The following is a 17,380-nucleotide window of genomic DNA, read 5'->3' as shown; positions in this document are numbered from 1 at the left end:
GGAATGATCACCTACCCCGAGGCTGAAGCCTGGAGCTGGGAGGGCTCTGAGGGTAGCATCTCTTCCTCTGTCCTTCTCTGAGATGGCCTTTGCCCGAAAACATCCCTGCCCTCCGGCGGGGGAGAGGGGGACTGCGAGGGGTAACTGGCTGCTGTGGAGGCGTAGGACATGTGGGTGGCGTGGTAACCAGGGCTGGCCTGCTTGCTGCCCTGACTCAGAGTGGGAGAGGCGGTTAGGGAGGACCTCCGGGAGAAGGTGGCCGAGGGCTGCAGGGTGAGCTCGGGCATCTCCAGAGACCGAGATGTGCGGAGGATGCCGGGGCGTGGAGGTGGGCGCACTAGAATATCTGGAGAACCCGGCTGGGTGCTAAGTGGGCTTTGGGAGAGCGGGGACAGGCGGGAAGGTTGGAGTACTAAGGGGGGAAGGCTAGGGTCTGCTCGGCGCCCCGCCCTCGGGCTGAGCCAAGACTGGGGGCTACTACTGGGGGCTGTGCTTGGGCTCCCTGCGCGAGATGCCGGGTCAGGGTAAGGCAACACTGGTACACCCACTCCGTGGGCCGTGTGTCTGAGCTGGCCGAGACTTTGGGCCTGTTGCATAGCTAAGCGCCTAACCGGAGGCCCCGGGGGTCTGTCTCTGCCTGGGGGAGCCACAGGGACCTCCAGCTGCAGGAGTCTCGGGCTTGTTGGATCCGTCAGGGGAGGGAGGCGGAGGCGACCAGGCCGGAGCGAGTGAGAGGGATACGAGGGTGGGTCGAGCATGTCCGAAGGATGATGTAAAGGATGGTGAGGGGGTAACATGAAGCGTGGACCCTCCAGGCCCAGGAAGGGTAACGCATGAGGCTGCCAGCTTTCGGGTGAGCGAGGGGGAGGGCTGTGAGTGTGAGACAGAGAATGGCCAGAGGCAGTGTACTGATGGTGCTCCATCTCTCCGCTCTCCTCGGGGATAGAGGGATAGCCAAAGGGCCCCTCAGCGGTGCCCGGTGGGGAGGACAGAGCGGAGCTATGCGGGCTGATGTCAGGCATGTAGAATGGTGGTGGAATCCCTGATTCAGCGCGGCTGCCAAGATACCCATAAAAGGGGCCCTGGGGAAAGCCCCTGTAGCGGGCGGACGGGGCCTGCCCCGAGGCGTGAAGTGCACTGCCCTCTGCAAAACTCATACCTTCCATGGCCCTGTGCAGGTGGGGGCTGTAGGTTGGGGGCTGCGTGGAATCCAGGCTGGAGGATGTCGGGGAGAGCTGGGGCCGCAACGTGGGCATGATGGGCGGCAGAGGCCCAGGGTCGAAATCGTTCTCCTCGTCCGATTGCCGGAACTCGGGGTACAGGTCGGACTCCTCGGCGAAGGGGAAGCCCTGGATGCGATGGTGCAGCGGGCTGGTTTCCATGACGAAGCGGCCGTCGGGCCCGCGGCATATCAGCTCGATTGGTGTGGTGACTTCAGCCTCATACTTGGACACGCTGTACTTCTTGCTGGCTATGGCACGCTTGGTTTTCTTGTAGAAGGAGAGCTCCTTGTCCTTGTCCCGCTGGGGGCTGTACAGCTTTCTGACGTACAGCCCGGGTCCGTGGGAACCCTCGGAAGAAATGGAGCGAGGCCGAGATGGTGGGGAGCTCTCTGGGCTAATCTTCCCTGATGATAACCTGACATAAAACAGGGCAGAGACAGGGCTTCATTAAACATGTGGGAGTAAAATGGCAGAAAGTAGGGTACACACATACCAAAAGTGGGGCTAAATTTGAATCTGTTCTACTCCCTTGCGATCAAAATCAGCTAAGGTCTGATTCTTGGATGCCTCTGAAGAAATTCCCATAGCGATTGTCTTGTGGTGCGGGGTACATTAAGGTTTTTTCCTCCCTGACCTGCTTGGAAAATGGTTGCGGCCAACAATAGTAAATGTTAAACCTTTTCAATATTTACAATGGAAAATTATTATGTGCGTGGTCAACACCAAGGTGGGCCAAGCCACAGACTCCAAGATTGCAATGTTAAGTGATAGCCAATCAAGGTTGCCTGACGTGGGTTACACGCATGCCAATAATAAGGCCAAGTGGATTTTCTGATGTTTCTAAAAGATTATCCTGAGCAATTATCCTGTGGCGTGGGTACGTGTCTGCGCTGACAAACGTGTCTGCGCTGACAATCGTACCTGTTAAATCAATAATAACCATCACAAATGCATGTTGTCATCACAGAGTTGGACTGAGCCTCAGACTCAGACAGATGCTGGTTTTGGGGAGGAGGTTTTGGTCATCTCCAGTACACCACATATTATCAGCCAGTGATCTTGCCTGTGAATATTTATTTTTGTCATGGACATTTCATTCTCAGGACATTGAATCGATCGCAACTGGACTCTTTTGGTCATTTTGGAGGACGTTTAGCCTCTCCTCCAAGCAGGCTTCTTTCGTTTGACGCCTCTACCCTGAGTGTTGGTGTGTAAACCCAACTACCACGACTGGTATCAGTCTTGTGGGGTCCAAAACGAGAAATTGCATTGGAGGGAAGCAAAACGCATTAAGCACACAGGCTGAGGTTTTCTCGTCATGTTTGAGAACTCTTGCATTCCCCCAAAAATCAATAAAGATGTCAAATGCTGGTATGTACGTATGTACCCCTCTTAAGACAGACATACAAAGGCTAAATAGAAAGATACCGCATCCTTCAATGTGACTTTTATGGATCAATTCCAGCATATGGCTATGACTGAATCTCTTTTGCTAGCAGTTGTAACTAATAGTTTTGTTGTTGTTTTTTAAAAGATGCAACAAATAATGATTGTGAAGACAAGTGTATGGCAACTACAGAAGGTTGGACAGGACAGCAGCAGGGATGACACACTAACAAAACAAAGTCATCGAACCAGGCCTTAAATTAATCTGCCCACACCAGGAGCAGCATATAGTACATATACATGCATCTTAAAACTATCTCCGCATGCAAAACCACCACAACGAAAAAAGGCACAAGGTCACGTCTGTATGTAAGCATGCATGCCAGGCCAGTGCAGTGCAGCACACTCACAAGGGGCTGGCGGGCGGGGGCAAGAAAGTGCTTCTGGCAGGCTCGTCCCAGCAGGGCTCTACCCCTGGCAAGGGGGTGAGAGGAGGCCTGCGGCGGGAGACAAACAACACGGGCCTAGTTCATCTTTAACTGTATCAGGAATGTTGAGAAGGCCTGCTTGCGTCCTAATGTCACAAATGAGCATTGCACTCATATGTCTATAATTTTGTTTTGTTTTTGCACACAGACAGATGATTACACACGCACGCACTGTACAGTAAATGTGCAGCTAAACAACAAAAAAAGTGTTAAACACTGAGGTTCATGCAGAGAGCGAACAGTGTTTGAGGTTAAAGAACACACATGGATATACAAAATCAATATATACACATATACACACTGCTGCTTGGCCACTAGGGCTAATGTGCTTTAAATGCTGACTTGCTGCTTTGAACTCGTACTCTGCCCGAGATCTGCACACACTCACCTCTGTGCATGTTCTTTTGAATCTCCTAAATACATCACCTGATGGATTATTTTAGATATAGAGTACATTTATAGTAACCATAATAGATGCGGAACTGTGGAAACTGCGCCGTGTTGAACGCGTCAGTCAATGCAAGACACACTAACAAAAAACAGCAACAATAGAGGAGAACAAGAGCCTCCTGTGTTTACTTGTCAATGTTTGGCTGTCGACTAGGAGAAGCATTTCATTCGAGAAGAGATTGAGAAAACCGCTGCAGTAAAGTGGAGACTGTGGAATGTAGTAGGCTACTGTGGGCAACAAATAACAACAGTGGAGGTGTTTCCTATACTGACTTAAAAAATGGGTGGATTTTGCAGATTAATTTGTATTCTACAAATGCAATATTAACTCATTTGCTCCCAAAAACGTATTAAAAATGTTCTATTTTAAATATTGCCATGGTCCCAAAAACATATTGATTGTTTTTTATGGGGGTTTTTTTAATGCTAGAGCATACAGAAGGCTTTGATGCAGCCTCTGACCTGAAGAGGACACTTAAAGCAATGGTAGTTAATAAAAAAACGACCAGCAGGTGGCAGCAGAGTATAAGAGATCAGGGCCATGTTGCAACAATCTCTTTTCCTCAGTGTTTTCAACAAGTTTGTGAATAATGATGAAACTTAGCTATATTCTAATGCCAATTGCTGCAAAACAGAAACAGATACAATTTTTTGAGAGACTCATCTTTCTTTTGGTAGATTCCATGTTATAATAGCAATAGAACACAATATTCTGTGGGCTTTGCAAAATCAGTCAAAATCCAATAAGACAGCCGGGAGCCAAGGGGGTTGCTTCAGTGAAAATGGCTGGGAGTGAATGAGTTCATAATAATGTCGTGTTTAGACTAGCGGAGCCGCATAGAACACATTACCGTAAAGAAACAATTTGACTAGCTGTGATTGGAATAACCGAAGCTAGCGAGGCTAGCAGTTCTTCTCATTAACACCCGTCTCATTTTTGTTCCCTGTATCCCGTGCAGATGCATGAAGATTGTATTGTCAGGCAACGGTAGCAGACGGGGAGTCAAAAGTCCAATGTGAATTGGCCGATTGAAAGACGAGATGCCAAAAACATGAGATTTAGCGAGAAGATGACTGCTGAGTGGTAAAGTCGACTTGTCGACTATTTGGTTCAACCCCTCCAGCGAGTAGAACTGAGTGAAACCGAGGAAGAACAGTGCAGTGGAAAAGGGACAGAATTGTCCAATCAGACTGCATTGATGTCCTCACATATTCGCCTTATAGCCACTAGGGGGCATGTTGCATGGTATCTAGGATTGCTATGCTATGCTATGCTGTGCTGTGTTGAGAAAATCTGTTGCAAAAGAGGATGCACGACTGCGAACATCTAACGCCTGCTAGCCGTTACTTACGGTGATTCCATGCTCTTCCTGAAGTGCGTCACGGACAAGGGAGGATCTGAAAAGGACAAAGACAATTACAGTTAACATTTTGTGTTGCGAGACACTGAGAGCGGGCGCGATTATTAGCGGGCAGACCCGGTTTGCGCTTGAGCTTGCGCCGGTGCTGCCTGTTGACAAAGCACGCCGCCAGAGTGCTGAACAGAACGGCTGCTGCCAGGAAACAGATAGTTGCCACCACGCCCGCCACCACGGGACGGGCCAGCCCCTCGTCGGCCACCTCCGCCGGGGGGAAGGGATCTGACGGACATATTGGAAAGGTTAGAAAGTAAGTTACTGCATGGCAAATTTTGAGGGGGGTACGTATTATTTATCTGACTGCGTCAAAGTAAAGACACGAATAACCAATTGTGATTTGTGAGTACAGTACATTAAAGGACAAACAGAATATGGCATGATGAAAAAAACATTGCATTCGGGATTTTTTATTTTTTTTGGTACTGACCGGTGCTGGACACTCCTACTACATTGCTGCTCTCGCTGATCAGATCTTCCATGACTGCCATCACTCGAAACTCATACCAAGACTCCTGGTGTCAGGTAGACACAACAAACACAAGTTCTTTATCTTCTCGTTATTTTCGCCCGAGTAGAAAAAAAACACTTTTTTCACCTGAACCAGGTCTCTGGCGACAAACTCGGTCTCGGTGGATGGGATGAGGTCATCCAGCGTCTCCCATCGCTCCCCGAGGCGGAACTCCAGGATGTAGCGGTTGATGGGCGAGGAGTGGTTGCCCGGGGGAAGCCAGGTGAGGAGGACACCGTGCTGTGTGCGGTTGGCGGTGAGGCACCGTGGTGGGGTAAGAAGCACCAGTGGTTCTGGGGTACCCAAGGGAGAGCCTGGGAAATCAGGGATCGGGATCACAGTCAGGCGTTCGTGCGAGGTGGTTAGGAAATTGGAAACTGCCCATAAGAATTTACAGGAATTAAACCAAGAATGTAAAAATATGAAGGTTACACGTTACGTTCTTACATCACATGCACAGATGATTTTTATTCTTAAATGAAATAATGATCGAATAAATTTGATAAAACTCTACTTAAAAATAAATCTGTTGAGTGCCATGTTGTTTAGTTGCATTATTTTGCATGGATGACTGTTATGACTAAACAAAATGTTTATACTATGCCACTCCTTTTAACTCAGCCCACATTCATTATTAAAAGGCTTGTAAATTGATGCATTCATTTCATCATTCTCCCCTTTAATTGTTTAATCAAAATGTTGTATTGAAATTTTTAATGAATTATTACCTGACTGATTTATTATAAATACAATAAAATATTGGGATTTTTTTTTATAACTCATTAGGAAAATAATACTATTTTAAAAAGCAGAACTAATGTTATTATTAAAATATAATCGAATTCAATTTTAGATATTTGACATACATTTTTACTTCTTTTGTTTTTACCTCATCTGTTGTCCGTTGTGTCATGAAACATTAGCTCAGTGAGTAACTTACGAATAACCTCCACAAGATGTGTAAATTATTTTTTAAAGTATTTTCAACTTACTTATAAATTTAGTAATAGTAGTAGGCCAAAATACTAGAAACATCTGACAACAATATGTAACTTCATTATTAAGTAGTTTTAATTATTGAGTAGTAGAAGTAGTAATAGTAGTTGGTAAAATACGAGAAACACCTGACAGAAAGATACTGTATTACTGTTACACCGATGTTAGCTAATATAAATACGTTGTATGGAGTTGACTGCTTTCACAAGGTTCCCATCTCCAGATTGTACAGTATGGAGAAAAAGGAAGAACCTGAACACTATTAGAATGAATCCTGTAACCCTGTTTCCATTATGTCATATTAAAACCACACTAGAGGGCAGTATATCACATTGAGCACTCACAATAATAAATGCACGGTCGTGTGTATGCCAACATTCAAAGTGTTGATGGCCACTGAAGCCTAAGCCCACCTGCAGTGTTGACTGTCACAACTTCGCTGAATGGGCCCGTGCCCAGCTTGTTCTGTGCCAGCACACTGAACTGGTACTCTGTCCCAGGCTCCAGCCCCGGCACCAGCAACCACGTCTGAGCACCAGAAACCGGCATGGAATGCCAGTCGTGTGGACCGAAGTCCACTCTCTTTGACCTGCGCACAGCATACAGGAATTGGCATTCACACGCTCTACAGTATGTAAGTGGGACTCATAAGATTTTCATTCAAATACAGCGACTTGTGTCTGTTGATTGTTATTGCAAGTAATGTTTGGCTGATTTTTTATTTTTTTTTCCTGGCGAGTATCACGGTTAAAAGTTGGATTGTGCACACAAGTAACCTACTTACAGTGATCCACCAGGGAAATAAGGTCACTAACGAAGGGGAAACAATAGTACATTCACCTGATTGTAACGTCTTTTTCTTCCAGCACTGTAATGAAAAAATAACTCAACCCCCAGCGGGGCGTAAAGTCCTTTTTGTGTCGTTATCTTTTATTGCTGCGATCATACCAATAGCATCATGTTTGGCAATACAAATTATGACATCATTTTCCCTCAAATTATGCTGCAAATCTTCGTGTCATTCTTCTTCTTCTTCTTCAAAAAAAAACACCTTCCTCTAATAGATGCCTGCCTTTTTCCAACAGTAAGAAAAAACAGGCAGTGACTGTCACTTGCCTTATGTTGTAAACGCATTCCTTGCCCTAATAAACTGGGTGCATCATCTGCGTAAAAACTAAAAAAAAAATACCTCCCCTTTTTCCATCTAAGAGACACCGTGTGCCACTTAATTGCTGGGTACGTCATCTATTTAAGGAAAATAAAAATCTTCCTAATGCCTACCTTTTCCCATCAAGTAATAAAATAGGTGGCAACACGTTCCGATTGGTGGGTGTTATAAAAAAATAAAAAATCAACACCTTCCTGAAATAAACAGTTTTTTTTTTCCCCATTAGGAAAAAAATAGGTAGTAATTATTGAGTCATACTTCATGTTGTAAATACTGTATGTTCCTTACCCCAATTAATTGTTGGCCGCCTCATCTACGAAAAAAATAAATGCCTCCCTCAAATAAAAACCATCAAGTAAAATAAACAGGTGGTCTTATCAAATGTATTAAGCAAGTTCCCTGCCACAATTAATTTATGTGTGTTAGTTACTTAAAAATATATATATATTTGCTGATTTTTCTCATCAGGAAAACATTTCATATCGCAAATTCTCTCCCTCAAATAATTGCTGGGTGTGTCATCTACTGAGGAAAAATTAACACCTTGCTCAAATAAAGTGCTCTGGACGTTAAAAATGTCAGTTTATTGTCACTGAATGTTGCCGATCAAAACAGCAGCACGTAAATCTGCAGTTGATGAAATAAACAACCAGGGCCACTCTTTGCGACGATACAGTATTCCACACACAATATTCCAGAAGTAGACAAGGAGCACTCACACTGGACCATACCACACGGAAAAAGTCTGCTCGAAGCCGCCGTCGTAGCCTGCTTCCCAGGACACATTAGCGGAGGTGGTCAAGGGCATAACGTGGATGTTGCCGGGAGCGTGTGGGCTGGTGCCTGAGAGGTTACACATTACACAATACACAGCATGAGCAAAATAAACAATATGTGCGATGTATTCATCAATCTAGTGAGTCATAATGGCGTATTTGTAGTGCACTGATTAATGTTGACGATTGTACCAGAATAAAGTCCACATAATTTGAGAATAAAGCCGCAATGTTACCAGGAAGGACGCCATCAATTTTACAAGAATAATGCACAATTAGTAAAATAATGACAAAAAGTGTCATTTTAGAAGGGAAAACATAATTTTACAAGAAAAAAAATCTGCAATAAAAGCACATTTTGACAGTATTCATAAAGTGAGACGATACAAAAGCCATGAAAAAAAAGATGGACTTTTTCCAGACTAAAGTTGCAGTATTACAATGTAAGAATGTAATTTGAGAATATTAATCATTTTTACAAGAATGGTCAACATTATGATAAAAGAAGGTATAATTTTGATGAAAATAAAGATTAAAAAAAATAAAATAAGAATCAAGTCCGCATTTAATGTAAAAAAAATCCTCTAATTTTGAAAAAAAAAAAAACAGCCACAGCTTTTAGGACCAAGTTTTATATTATGAGAATAATGCAGAAATATTACTAGGGTAAAATTAAAATTGACAATTAAAAAAAAATTACGAGGATCGGAAGGAGTCAGAATTTTTAGCAACATTCATAATGTGAGGGAAAAAAACGTTTTTTAAGAGTGAAATATAAATGATCAAGAATAAAGTCCAAAAATTGACAAAAATAAAATAATATTTTGAATTCAAAAGAGATTTTTAAACAATAATAAAGTAGTCATTTTACAAGATCGATTTTACAAGTGTAGTTTCAAAACTTATTCCGTTTTTATCTCCTCATTTTAATATTTTAAAAATAATAACATGAACCCAATCATGTAACTAAGTTTCATTAACATCAGATTTTTTAAATACAATTATTATATTGAAACCTCATAATGTATTAATCAAAAAAGTATTGATATTCGAGGACATCATCTGGGGGAGGAAATGCCCTTATTTTAAATTGAAGGGCACTAAAGTTAGCTTTGCATTCACGCTGCACATAAGTAGCTCACATAGTATGTATAATAAACACACTACAGTAAGAACGGGCTCTCAGAAGTTGTGCTGATTTAAAGGCAAAGTCACTGTGATTAGTCCTCAAACAGTTCTGACTTCAGTGTGATGTGCGAGGCTGCGAATGTACAGTTTGCAGTAAAGACGTCCTTGCTCCACTCGCTGGACACACAAAAGCTGCACCACGCTGTGATTGCAGAATGAGCTTTCAAATGAGCCACATAAAGCTATTACAGATAAGATGAAATTAAATTTTAATGACGCCCACGGCCAAATTGCAGAGAGGCGAGCAGATTAAGAGATGTCTATTGCTCGCTGCTTCGTGGGAATCACACAAAGCACATGGCCGGGAGCCATGACAATCAACTCAAGGCATAATGATGTGTGTGCGTGCGTGTGTGTCTACTGGTACCGATGACCAGGATCCTGGTGCTGGCAGTGATGCTCGTGACCACGTTGGTAGCGACGCACTCCCACTCGCCGTGATCCTCCTTGCTGAGCGACACGAACTGTAAGCTGCCGCTTGGGAGGATGTTGTGCTTGCTCCGGCTCGGTTTCCCAACCTGCACGCAGATTTTTGTAAAAATGTTTGACAAGCACTTACAAAAAATAAAAAATAATTTGTGGCAATTTAATCTTATGCAAGGAAAAAGCTGTAGTTATATACGCGAACGTTCAGATTTTTCGGGAAAGATGATGTCATTTTTTGCGTTTCTTGCTCCCTATGGGGTATTTGCCACGGAGGAGGCGGGACTTCCGACTTCCTGGTTTTCACACATCAGCTTGGTTTTCGTTTCCGGTTTGCGACATGTGGGCCACGTCCCAATTCTTGCGCTTCCGCCTTTGTGCCCCTAGGTTGCGCGTTCCCGACGACGGGTGCGAGTGTGTAGTGTGTCTGCCTCAGTTGTCCGAAGCATTTCAGGAAACGACACTGATGTGTGGAACCCGGATGTCAGAAGTCCGTGGCATCTACCCCGTTCCGGTACTAATCATCTACGGCATGAGTGAGATCGGCTGATACCGATTCCGATACCAATCACATGGATTAGGTGCAAATTTGTCAATTTTAGGGCTGCTCGCTAACTATTATTTCGAAAAGAGTATTTTTAGACTAAAAACAAGTCATGCTGACTTTTTTCAAGCTTTAATAAATAGATCTATTTTCATGAAATGTATTTTTTTTTTACGCTTGGATAACTTAGCCGGAGTGTCAAGCAGGGAGGTAACAGGTCCCATTTTATTGCCTTCGGTATGACCCAGCCAGGGATTGAACCCACAACCTCCAAGTGCCAGAGCTGGTACTGGAACGAGGAAAATGAGCTTAGTAAATATAACGAAACAAACAACTTATTGTTATATTGCACTTTTGTCTGATTGCTTTCATCCTTGTCTAACAATTTCATTTTAAGTAAAAATAACTTGTCAAAGCAAAATAAGCAAATTTAGGTTAAATTTAAGAAATATCTTACTTAAGATTTCAGTTTTTGCATTGTAAAATTGTCAAATAAAGGTCGTCATTTTAAAATAGTAGTAGTCAATTCTACGAGAATATTGGCGACATTTTCCATTTTTAAAAGGAACATAGAAACACCAAAATGTATCAGTAAAATGTTCAATTTAAGAAAATAGTCATAACTTTAGGAATTCCAAATGTTTACATTTAGGAGAATACAATCCAAATTATACAAAAATCAAGCATACACTCTAGTCCAACAAAATCTTAATACTAAGTGGTCAATTTTAGTCTCACCTTTCTCCAAGTGATGCTGGGAATATCGGGGTCTCCAGAAGCAGCACAGGGGATTACTAACTCTCTGCCAGCCTCCTGTCGGTACTCCCCCCCAGGCCTCACGTTAAAGTAAGGGGGATCCTTCACGTCGACACACAAACGCTGGCATCAGTACGGGACAGGGTACACCGGGAGCGCACACGGGCAAGGGCTGCGTCGTACCTTTAGCACCAAAGTGGCAGGGGGGGACATGCCCATGGTACCCAGGGCGTTGTAAGGCACACAGGTGTAGGTGCCCAGGGAGTCTTCTGTGGCCTCGGCTACCCGGATGCTCCCGTCCGGCGTCAGGCTCCAGCCGGGGTACTTCTCCACTCGCAGGGGGTAGCCGTCCTTCTCCCACTTCACTGACGTCACGGGTGGGTTAGCGTCAGCCGGGCAGCGGATGGTGCCTGGCAGTTTGCGGGGGACGTAGATGACCGGCGGCATGTTGATCACTCGGGCCGGGTCTGGAGAGAAAAGGAAGGCGCAGTTTAAATAAAATAATGAAGTGGACATTTTAGGAGAACATGAAGGAGAGAGTCGACGACATAATTTTAAGAGAATACATTTTTTAAATTGTTTTTACAAGAATCCTAATGCTATGGGGAAAAAGACCATTTCAAGAGAATAAATAGTAAATACATCATTTTAGAGAAATAAAATTGGGCTTTTATCAGAAAAATTATATTTTACAAGAGGGGAAAACATAATATGAAAATAAAGGAGTAATTTTACAAGAACGAAGTCACAGTGCTGTTGAAGGAAAAAATACTTATTTTTTCGAGAATATTTTTTACATTTTACAAGAAAAAAGTTTTTAAAAAATTGGGGATAAAACAAAGTAATATACAAAAAATATCAAATTTAGATTCTCAATAAATAATTTTAGAAAATAATTAATGGAGAATTTTACAAGCAAATAAGTCAACATATTAGAAGAGTTAAATTGGATTTGACAAAAAAAACTTTTTTTATTTTAAAGGGGAAAAAATAAAAATGTTGCTGTGTTAGGAGGGGGTGAAAGGATGTAATTTTAACTGAATAGATTCACAATTTTTCAAGAAAAAAAATAGACTTTTAGAATTTTACAAGAAAAACTTTTAATTTTACTATAACAACATGAAAATCTTTCTTTAAAAATTATAATAAAAGAGGAAAGTAATTTTTTTTTTTAAAGGAGCAAATCGTCAAATTTACCAAACTAATTAATTTTTGCCAGTTAGGACAAGGGCTATACAAAGATGGATGGATGACTTCTACTTACATTTGCATGAAATTCATGTGTTAAATTTTCACATTGAAACATATGCTGCACACTTAAAAGAGATTGTCTGCGACAAATGATTTAAAAAATAATTGCTCTCAATGGGGAATTTGAGCAAATCGTAGATGGACCAGCGTCACAGAGGGCTGTCGTTAGCATCCCATGTGGCCGTCCGCATTTTGAGCGCCCGTGACTGCAGAGCCGTCAATTCCCCCTCGGCCGTTCGTTCCCACATAGCTTAGCACGATAATCAATGACTGCCGGGAGGCGACCGGGGAGCAAATTAGCTCGGCATGCGCCGCCTGCCTGGGAGTGGCTTTCTCTCTCATCTGTCTGGGAATAAATCTTATATTTGGCCATGGGAATGCAGATCGACACCATGAAGATGGCTACCTCGAGAAATAAAGATGGCTACCTCAGGAAATGAAGGTAACTATGTCATGAAATAAAGATCACTACAAACAAAGACATTACCTCACAAAATAAAGACAGATACCGCTTCAAAATAAAGATAGCATATTATGAAATGATTATGGCTGACTCAAAAAACAAAGATGGCTACATGATGAAAACAATGGCTAGCTCAAGAAATGAAGATGCGACCTGAAAGGAAAATGGATACATCGTAAAATAAATATGGCTACCTGGTGAAATAAAAATGGCTACCAGATTAAATTAAGATACATCATGAACTGAAGATAGATAATTACTTGATGATGGCGACATTGTGAAACTACAAAGGCTATCTCATAAAATGAAGATGGAAACATCAGGAAATGAAGATGGATACTTCATGAAAAGGAAATGGCTTTGTCATGAAATAGAAATGGCTATCTCATGAAATGAAGGTGGCTACATCAAGAAACGCCAATAGCTAACTCTCAAAATAAAAATGGCTAGCTCTCGAAATAAAATGGCTACCTCATGAAACAAAGATGCCGCCATCATGTGAAAATGGCTACCTCATGAAATGAAGATGGCTACTCCATGAAATGAAGGTGGGCTACATCATGAAACAACAATAGCTAATTCTCAAAATAAAAATGGCTACCTCATGAAATGACGATGGCTAGCTCTCGAAATAAAATGGCTACCTCATGAAACAAAGATGCCGCCATCAATAAATAAAATAAAAGGTGACCACATAATGAAAGTGAAGATGGCTATTATGAAATGGGGATGGCCACCACATGAAATCAAGATGGCCACATAATGACATGAAAACGGCTGCCTCGTGAAATGAAAATGGCTATCATGTGAAAGAAAAAAAAAAGACTATACCTTAATGAAATGAAGATGGCTACATCATGAAAACACATCATATAACCTTGCAATTGGGCAAGGTGACTGTGTCGTTGTGAGAAATATTAGAGGAGCCTCCATGCGGTTTCCTCCAGCCCCCACCTCCCCCAACCAGCGCAGACGGTTGCCACGGCAACACTCACACTGAACGGTCAGGAAGGCCGACGCCGAGGGCGAGATGCCGAGGCTGTTGCTCGGGCTGCACGTGTATTTTCCCGCGTCCTCGGGCTTGACCCGGAAGATGATGAGGGTGCCGTCGATGAGGATGCGCACTCGCAGCTTCAGGTCACTGCATGGGGACACGCATGCTTTTATTTTGCCGCACACACAGACACGTGTGTGCGTAGTGCCCTATGTTACATGAAGAGGCCATAAGAGAGCAGCAGAGAGTCAAACAGTTGAACACGACAACCTTTGGAATTGACATGACTGCACTCAATAAAGATTATTAATTACTTTAAATGTAATATTATTTCTTTTTTTAATGTAAGAAAATAACCCATAGGAGTTTGTAATTTTTTTTAAATAATTTTGTCTAAATTAAAAAATATATTTAAAGTTGGTATATTTTAAATAATTTGTATAAATTCAGAATTAAATGGAATTCTTTTCAATCAGGGATTACATATTGTTTAACTTAATTTAAATAAAAAATATGACTCAAAATTTTGTGTAAAAAGTTTAGTTTTATTTTAAATTAAGAAATATTAAACAAAATGTAATAAACATATATCCTATGTCTCTATTGTATGAATGATTTTTAAAAATTAAGCTATTCAAAGTGTATAGATACAGTATATAGAATAATTTCAAATATAAAAAGTAAAATAGTATTTTTTTTATATACAGTATTATATTCAAAATTAATTTAAATTAACTTCCTTAAATATTTGCAATGCAACTTATTTAATATTTTTTTATGAATTCAAAATGTAATAAAATTAGAAAATTCCAAAATTTTTAATCCTCCCTGTCCAATGAAAAGCCTGCACCTCCAAATATTTTTGGTTGTTTTCCCACAAAAGTAAGTACAAATCTAAAATTGAAATGAAAACAATTGATTCATTTTTCAGACAAAACAATTAAAGTTGTCCTCTTTAACAAATTAGTAAATACATACAATTAGGTGCAATTTCTAAGAACCTATATCGGTAACTTAAATTAAAATGGATGCCTCGATATAAGACATTTGAGTTCTCGCAGCCAATCAACAGAAAAAAAGCTTCTGATCCTAATTACACTGCAAGGCTGATCTTTACAGTGATGAAAATGACGTCATATTATGGGCTGTAGCTTTACTTTTTGAAGTAGACGTTAACATCCTCCCAGAACCAGGTGTAGGTCAGATTGCCAGGATACGCTTCGGCTTGGCAGGTGAACAATGCATTCTGGGATATGTTGACGGTGACGTTTTCTGGCGGGGAGACGATGAACGGAGGCCCTGAAACACAAAAGTGTTGTTCGTCGAAGACATCTCAAGAGACTTTAATTAATGAGCATCTAACCTACAGTCCGTGGAAGATTTTACAGCCAGGCAGAAGATTTGATCCAGCCTTGCTACATATGACCGATCAATCAGTCAGGCCTTAAAATCTTTTCTTTGGCTTTTTTTTTTTTTTTTTTGCTTCTATTTAACAGTAGTTACTTTACACTTGTATGACAGTTAAGAACGCTCCACCTGTTCTTCTTCTACAGAGAGAACATGCATCATTTCCACTCCAAATCACCAGAGCGATGACACAACGCAGTACGGCAGGCACGATTGTGGCTGTTGAGCTAACGCGTGCTTCACATCGTAACCTTTTCATCCTCCCGGGAACTCTCCATAAAAAAAAAATAAAAAAAAAGAGGGAAAAAAAGCAGGAGCCATGAAAGGTAAAATGTCTTTTCGTGAGCGGGCCCAGATACAAAAGGCCTGCTGCTCGTTTCCAGCGTTGCACAAAAAAAGTGAACGACTGACAGGCACAGCGAGTCATAATCGAATGAAAATTGAGCAGCACTGTGATGTTTGACCTCAGCTACATTAGCCACATCTTGAATATCATTCAACATTGATAGAAATCTGATAAAGGTATCCCACACAATTTTTGAAGATTTATAGGTGATTGGTGGAGCACTTAAGGGAAACTGACTAAGCTTTATTTAAAAAAAAATTTTTTTAAACCCAACTAGCTTGCATTATATTTCAACATGGTATCTAGCGCTAATCCATAGATGTAATCGCTGAAAGGTTGGCCCAGATCGGTTTGAAATGTGGCCCTGGTAGAACACTGAAAAGGAACACGCATTGATTCTGCTAACGAGGCCATTTTGTGATGAATATCACACAGAATCAATAGGTTGTTGCTTTGCTGTGACACATCTCAAATGTGAGACTAAGAGAGGAATCGTCACCGCACGTATGCTTTTGCCTGTGCAAATCATTTATTTTTAGGGTAATGCTGTAAATTGAAATTATATTTTAAAGTGTTTTTGGGCCATATTTGTTGTATCAACCATATGCCAATATATATATATACTAAAATTCCGCTGATTAATGAAAAAATATATAATGAATAAAATCATTTATTATCGGGACCTTAATGCGTACAGAAAAAAATAAAGATAAGAATTACAGGTAGAACATTTGACTGTTTTAGAATAAATACTTGGTCATTTAGTATTTGTTTAACTTCACAACAAATAGAAAAATACACCAAAAATGGTTGATTTTTGTGTGTGCCTATTTTCAAAATTTTAATTGATAGCATTTACATTTTCATATACATCTTTTAAAATATTATATTTGTGTCTCTTGAAATGTACATGAAATAGGCAGTCCAAATTTTGGAATATAGACAATCAAATCATAGTAGCGCACTTGGACCAGTAGCCTTTGTTTTCGACATCATTCAAAATCATCCAAGGAGCTGAGCAGCACGGGAGACACGTGTCGGCCTATCGCGCACAAACGTCTAACAGTGAGCTCTTTCGATGAGGTGAAGCAGAATGTGGCTCACAATGCAAGGTTGTATTTGAATTTCAAGTCAACATCAATTGTTGACTTATGATTCGAGTTTAGTCGGAGGTCTCAACCGACTCGTACCTTGCACCAGCAGACGGGTGGTGTGCAGCACCTCCCCCTGGTCGCTGTAGGCTCTGCACGTATACGCCCCCCTGTCGTCGCGGGTAATGCCGAGGATGGTCAGGCTTCCGTCGTGCACCTAAAAATAAAAACTACGTTTTGAAAATGGTATGAACATACACTGCTTGTTGCTGAGCTTGCTCAAAGAGAACCAATAAAGAAACACGTAAGACCCCCCGCAACCTTCCTCTCTAAATTATGCAACAGGTTGTGAAGCGGCATCCATTCAAGTCACACACAGCTGCAGTCGGAGCAGCCCAGGGAGGAAAAAAGCGACGCTCGCAGAACTTGGCCAAGAGACGCCAGCGCGCATTCTCCGTCAGGCGTGCTGTGAGCGACTGCTCGCTCGCAAGATTAACTAACACG

At 41.7% G+C, this 17,380-nt stretch overlaps 1 protein-coding gene and 1 long non-coding RNA gene across 4 annotated transcripts in view; one reads left to right on the top strand and one right to left on the bottom strand.

Annotated features, from left to right (window-relative positions):
• Nucleotides 1-17,380, bottom strand: part of igsf9ba (immunoglobulin superfamily, member 9Ba) — a 56,818-nt gene that overhangs the window by 11,796 nt on the left and 27,642 nt on the right. For 2 of the 3 annotated variants that reach the window (XM_086079726.1, XM_086079728.1), the window contains exons 5-18: nt 16,976-17,093; nt 15,190-15,331; nt 14,034-14,179; nt 11,508-11,791; nt 11,307-11,426; nt 9,969-10,119; nt 8,357-8,480; nt 6,883-7,058; nt 5,561-5,787; nt 5,393-5,477; nt 5,026-5,187; nt 4,900-4,945; nt 3,020-3,106; nt 16-1,638 (exon numbers count right to left, since the gene is read on the bottom strand). In XM_086079726.1, the coding sequence (XP_085935852.1) occupies nt 16-1,638; nt 3,020-3,106; nt 4,900-4,945; nt 5,026-5,187; nt 5,393-5,477; nt 5,561-5,787; nt 6,883-7,058; nt 8,357-8,480; nt 9,969-10,119; nt 11,307-11,426; nt 11,508-11,791; nt 14,034-14,179; nt 15,190-15,331; nt 16,976-17,093 (3,491 nt within the window). The remainder of the gene's footprint in view (nt 1-15; nt 1,639-3,019; nt 3,107-4,899; nt 4,946-5,025; nt 5,188-5,392; nt 5,478-5,560; nt 5,788-6,882; nt 7,059-8,356; nt 8,481-9,968; nt 10,120-11,306; nt 11,427-11,507; nt 11,792-14,033; nt 14,180-15,189; nt 15,332-16,975; nt 17,094-17,380) is intronic. The other variant, XM_086079727.1, reaches the window with a different exon arrangement.
• LOC147171418 (uncharacterized) lies at nt 4,413-15,658 on the top strand. Its single transcript, XR_015095486.1, has 4 exons — nt 4,413-5,487; nt 5,570-5,696; nt 6,970-7,103; nt 15,586-15,658. It is a non-coding gene; the product is annotated as an uncharacterized LOC147171418 (long non-coding RNA).

The sequence above is a fragment of the Leptonotus elevatus genome, chromosome 7, assembly GCF_054856555.1.
Source record: "Leptonotus elevatus isolate MCC_2025b chromosome 7, RoL_Lele_1.0, whole genome shotgun sequence".
Lineage (NCBI taxonomy): Eukaryota > Metazoa > Chordata > Actinopteri > Syngnathiformes > Syngnathidae > Leptonotus > Leptonotus elevatus.
This window is presented reverse-complemented; position numbering and strand designations above follow the sequence as displayed.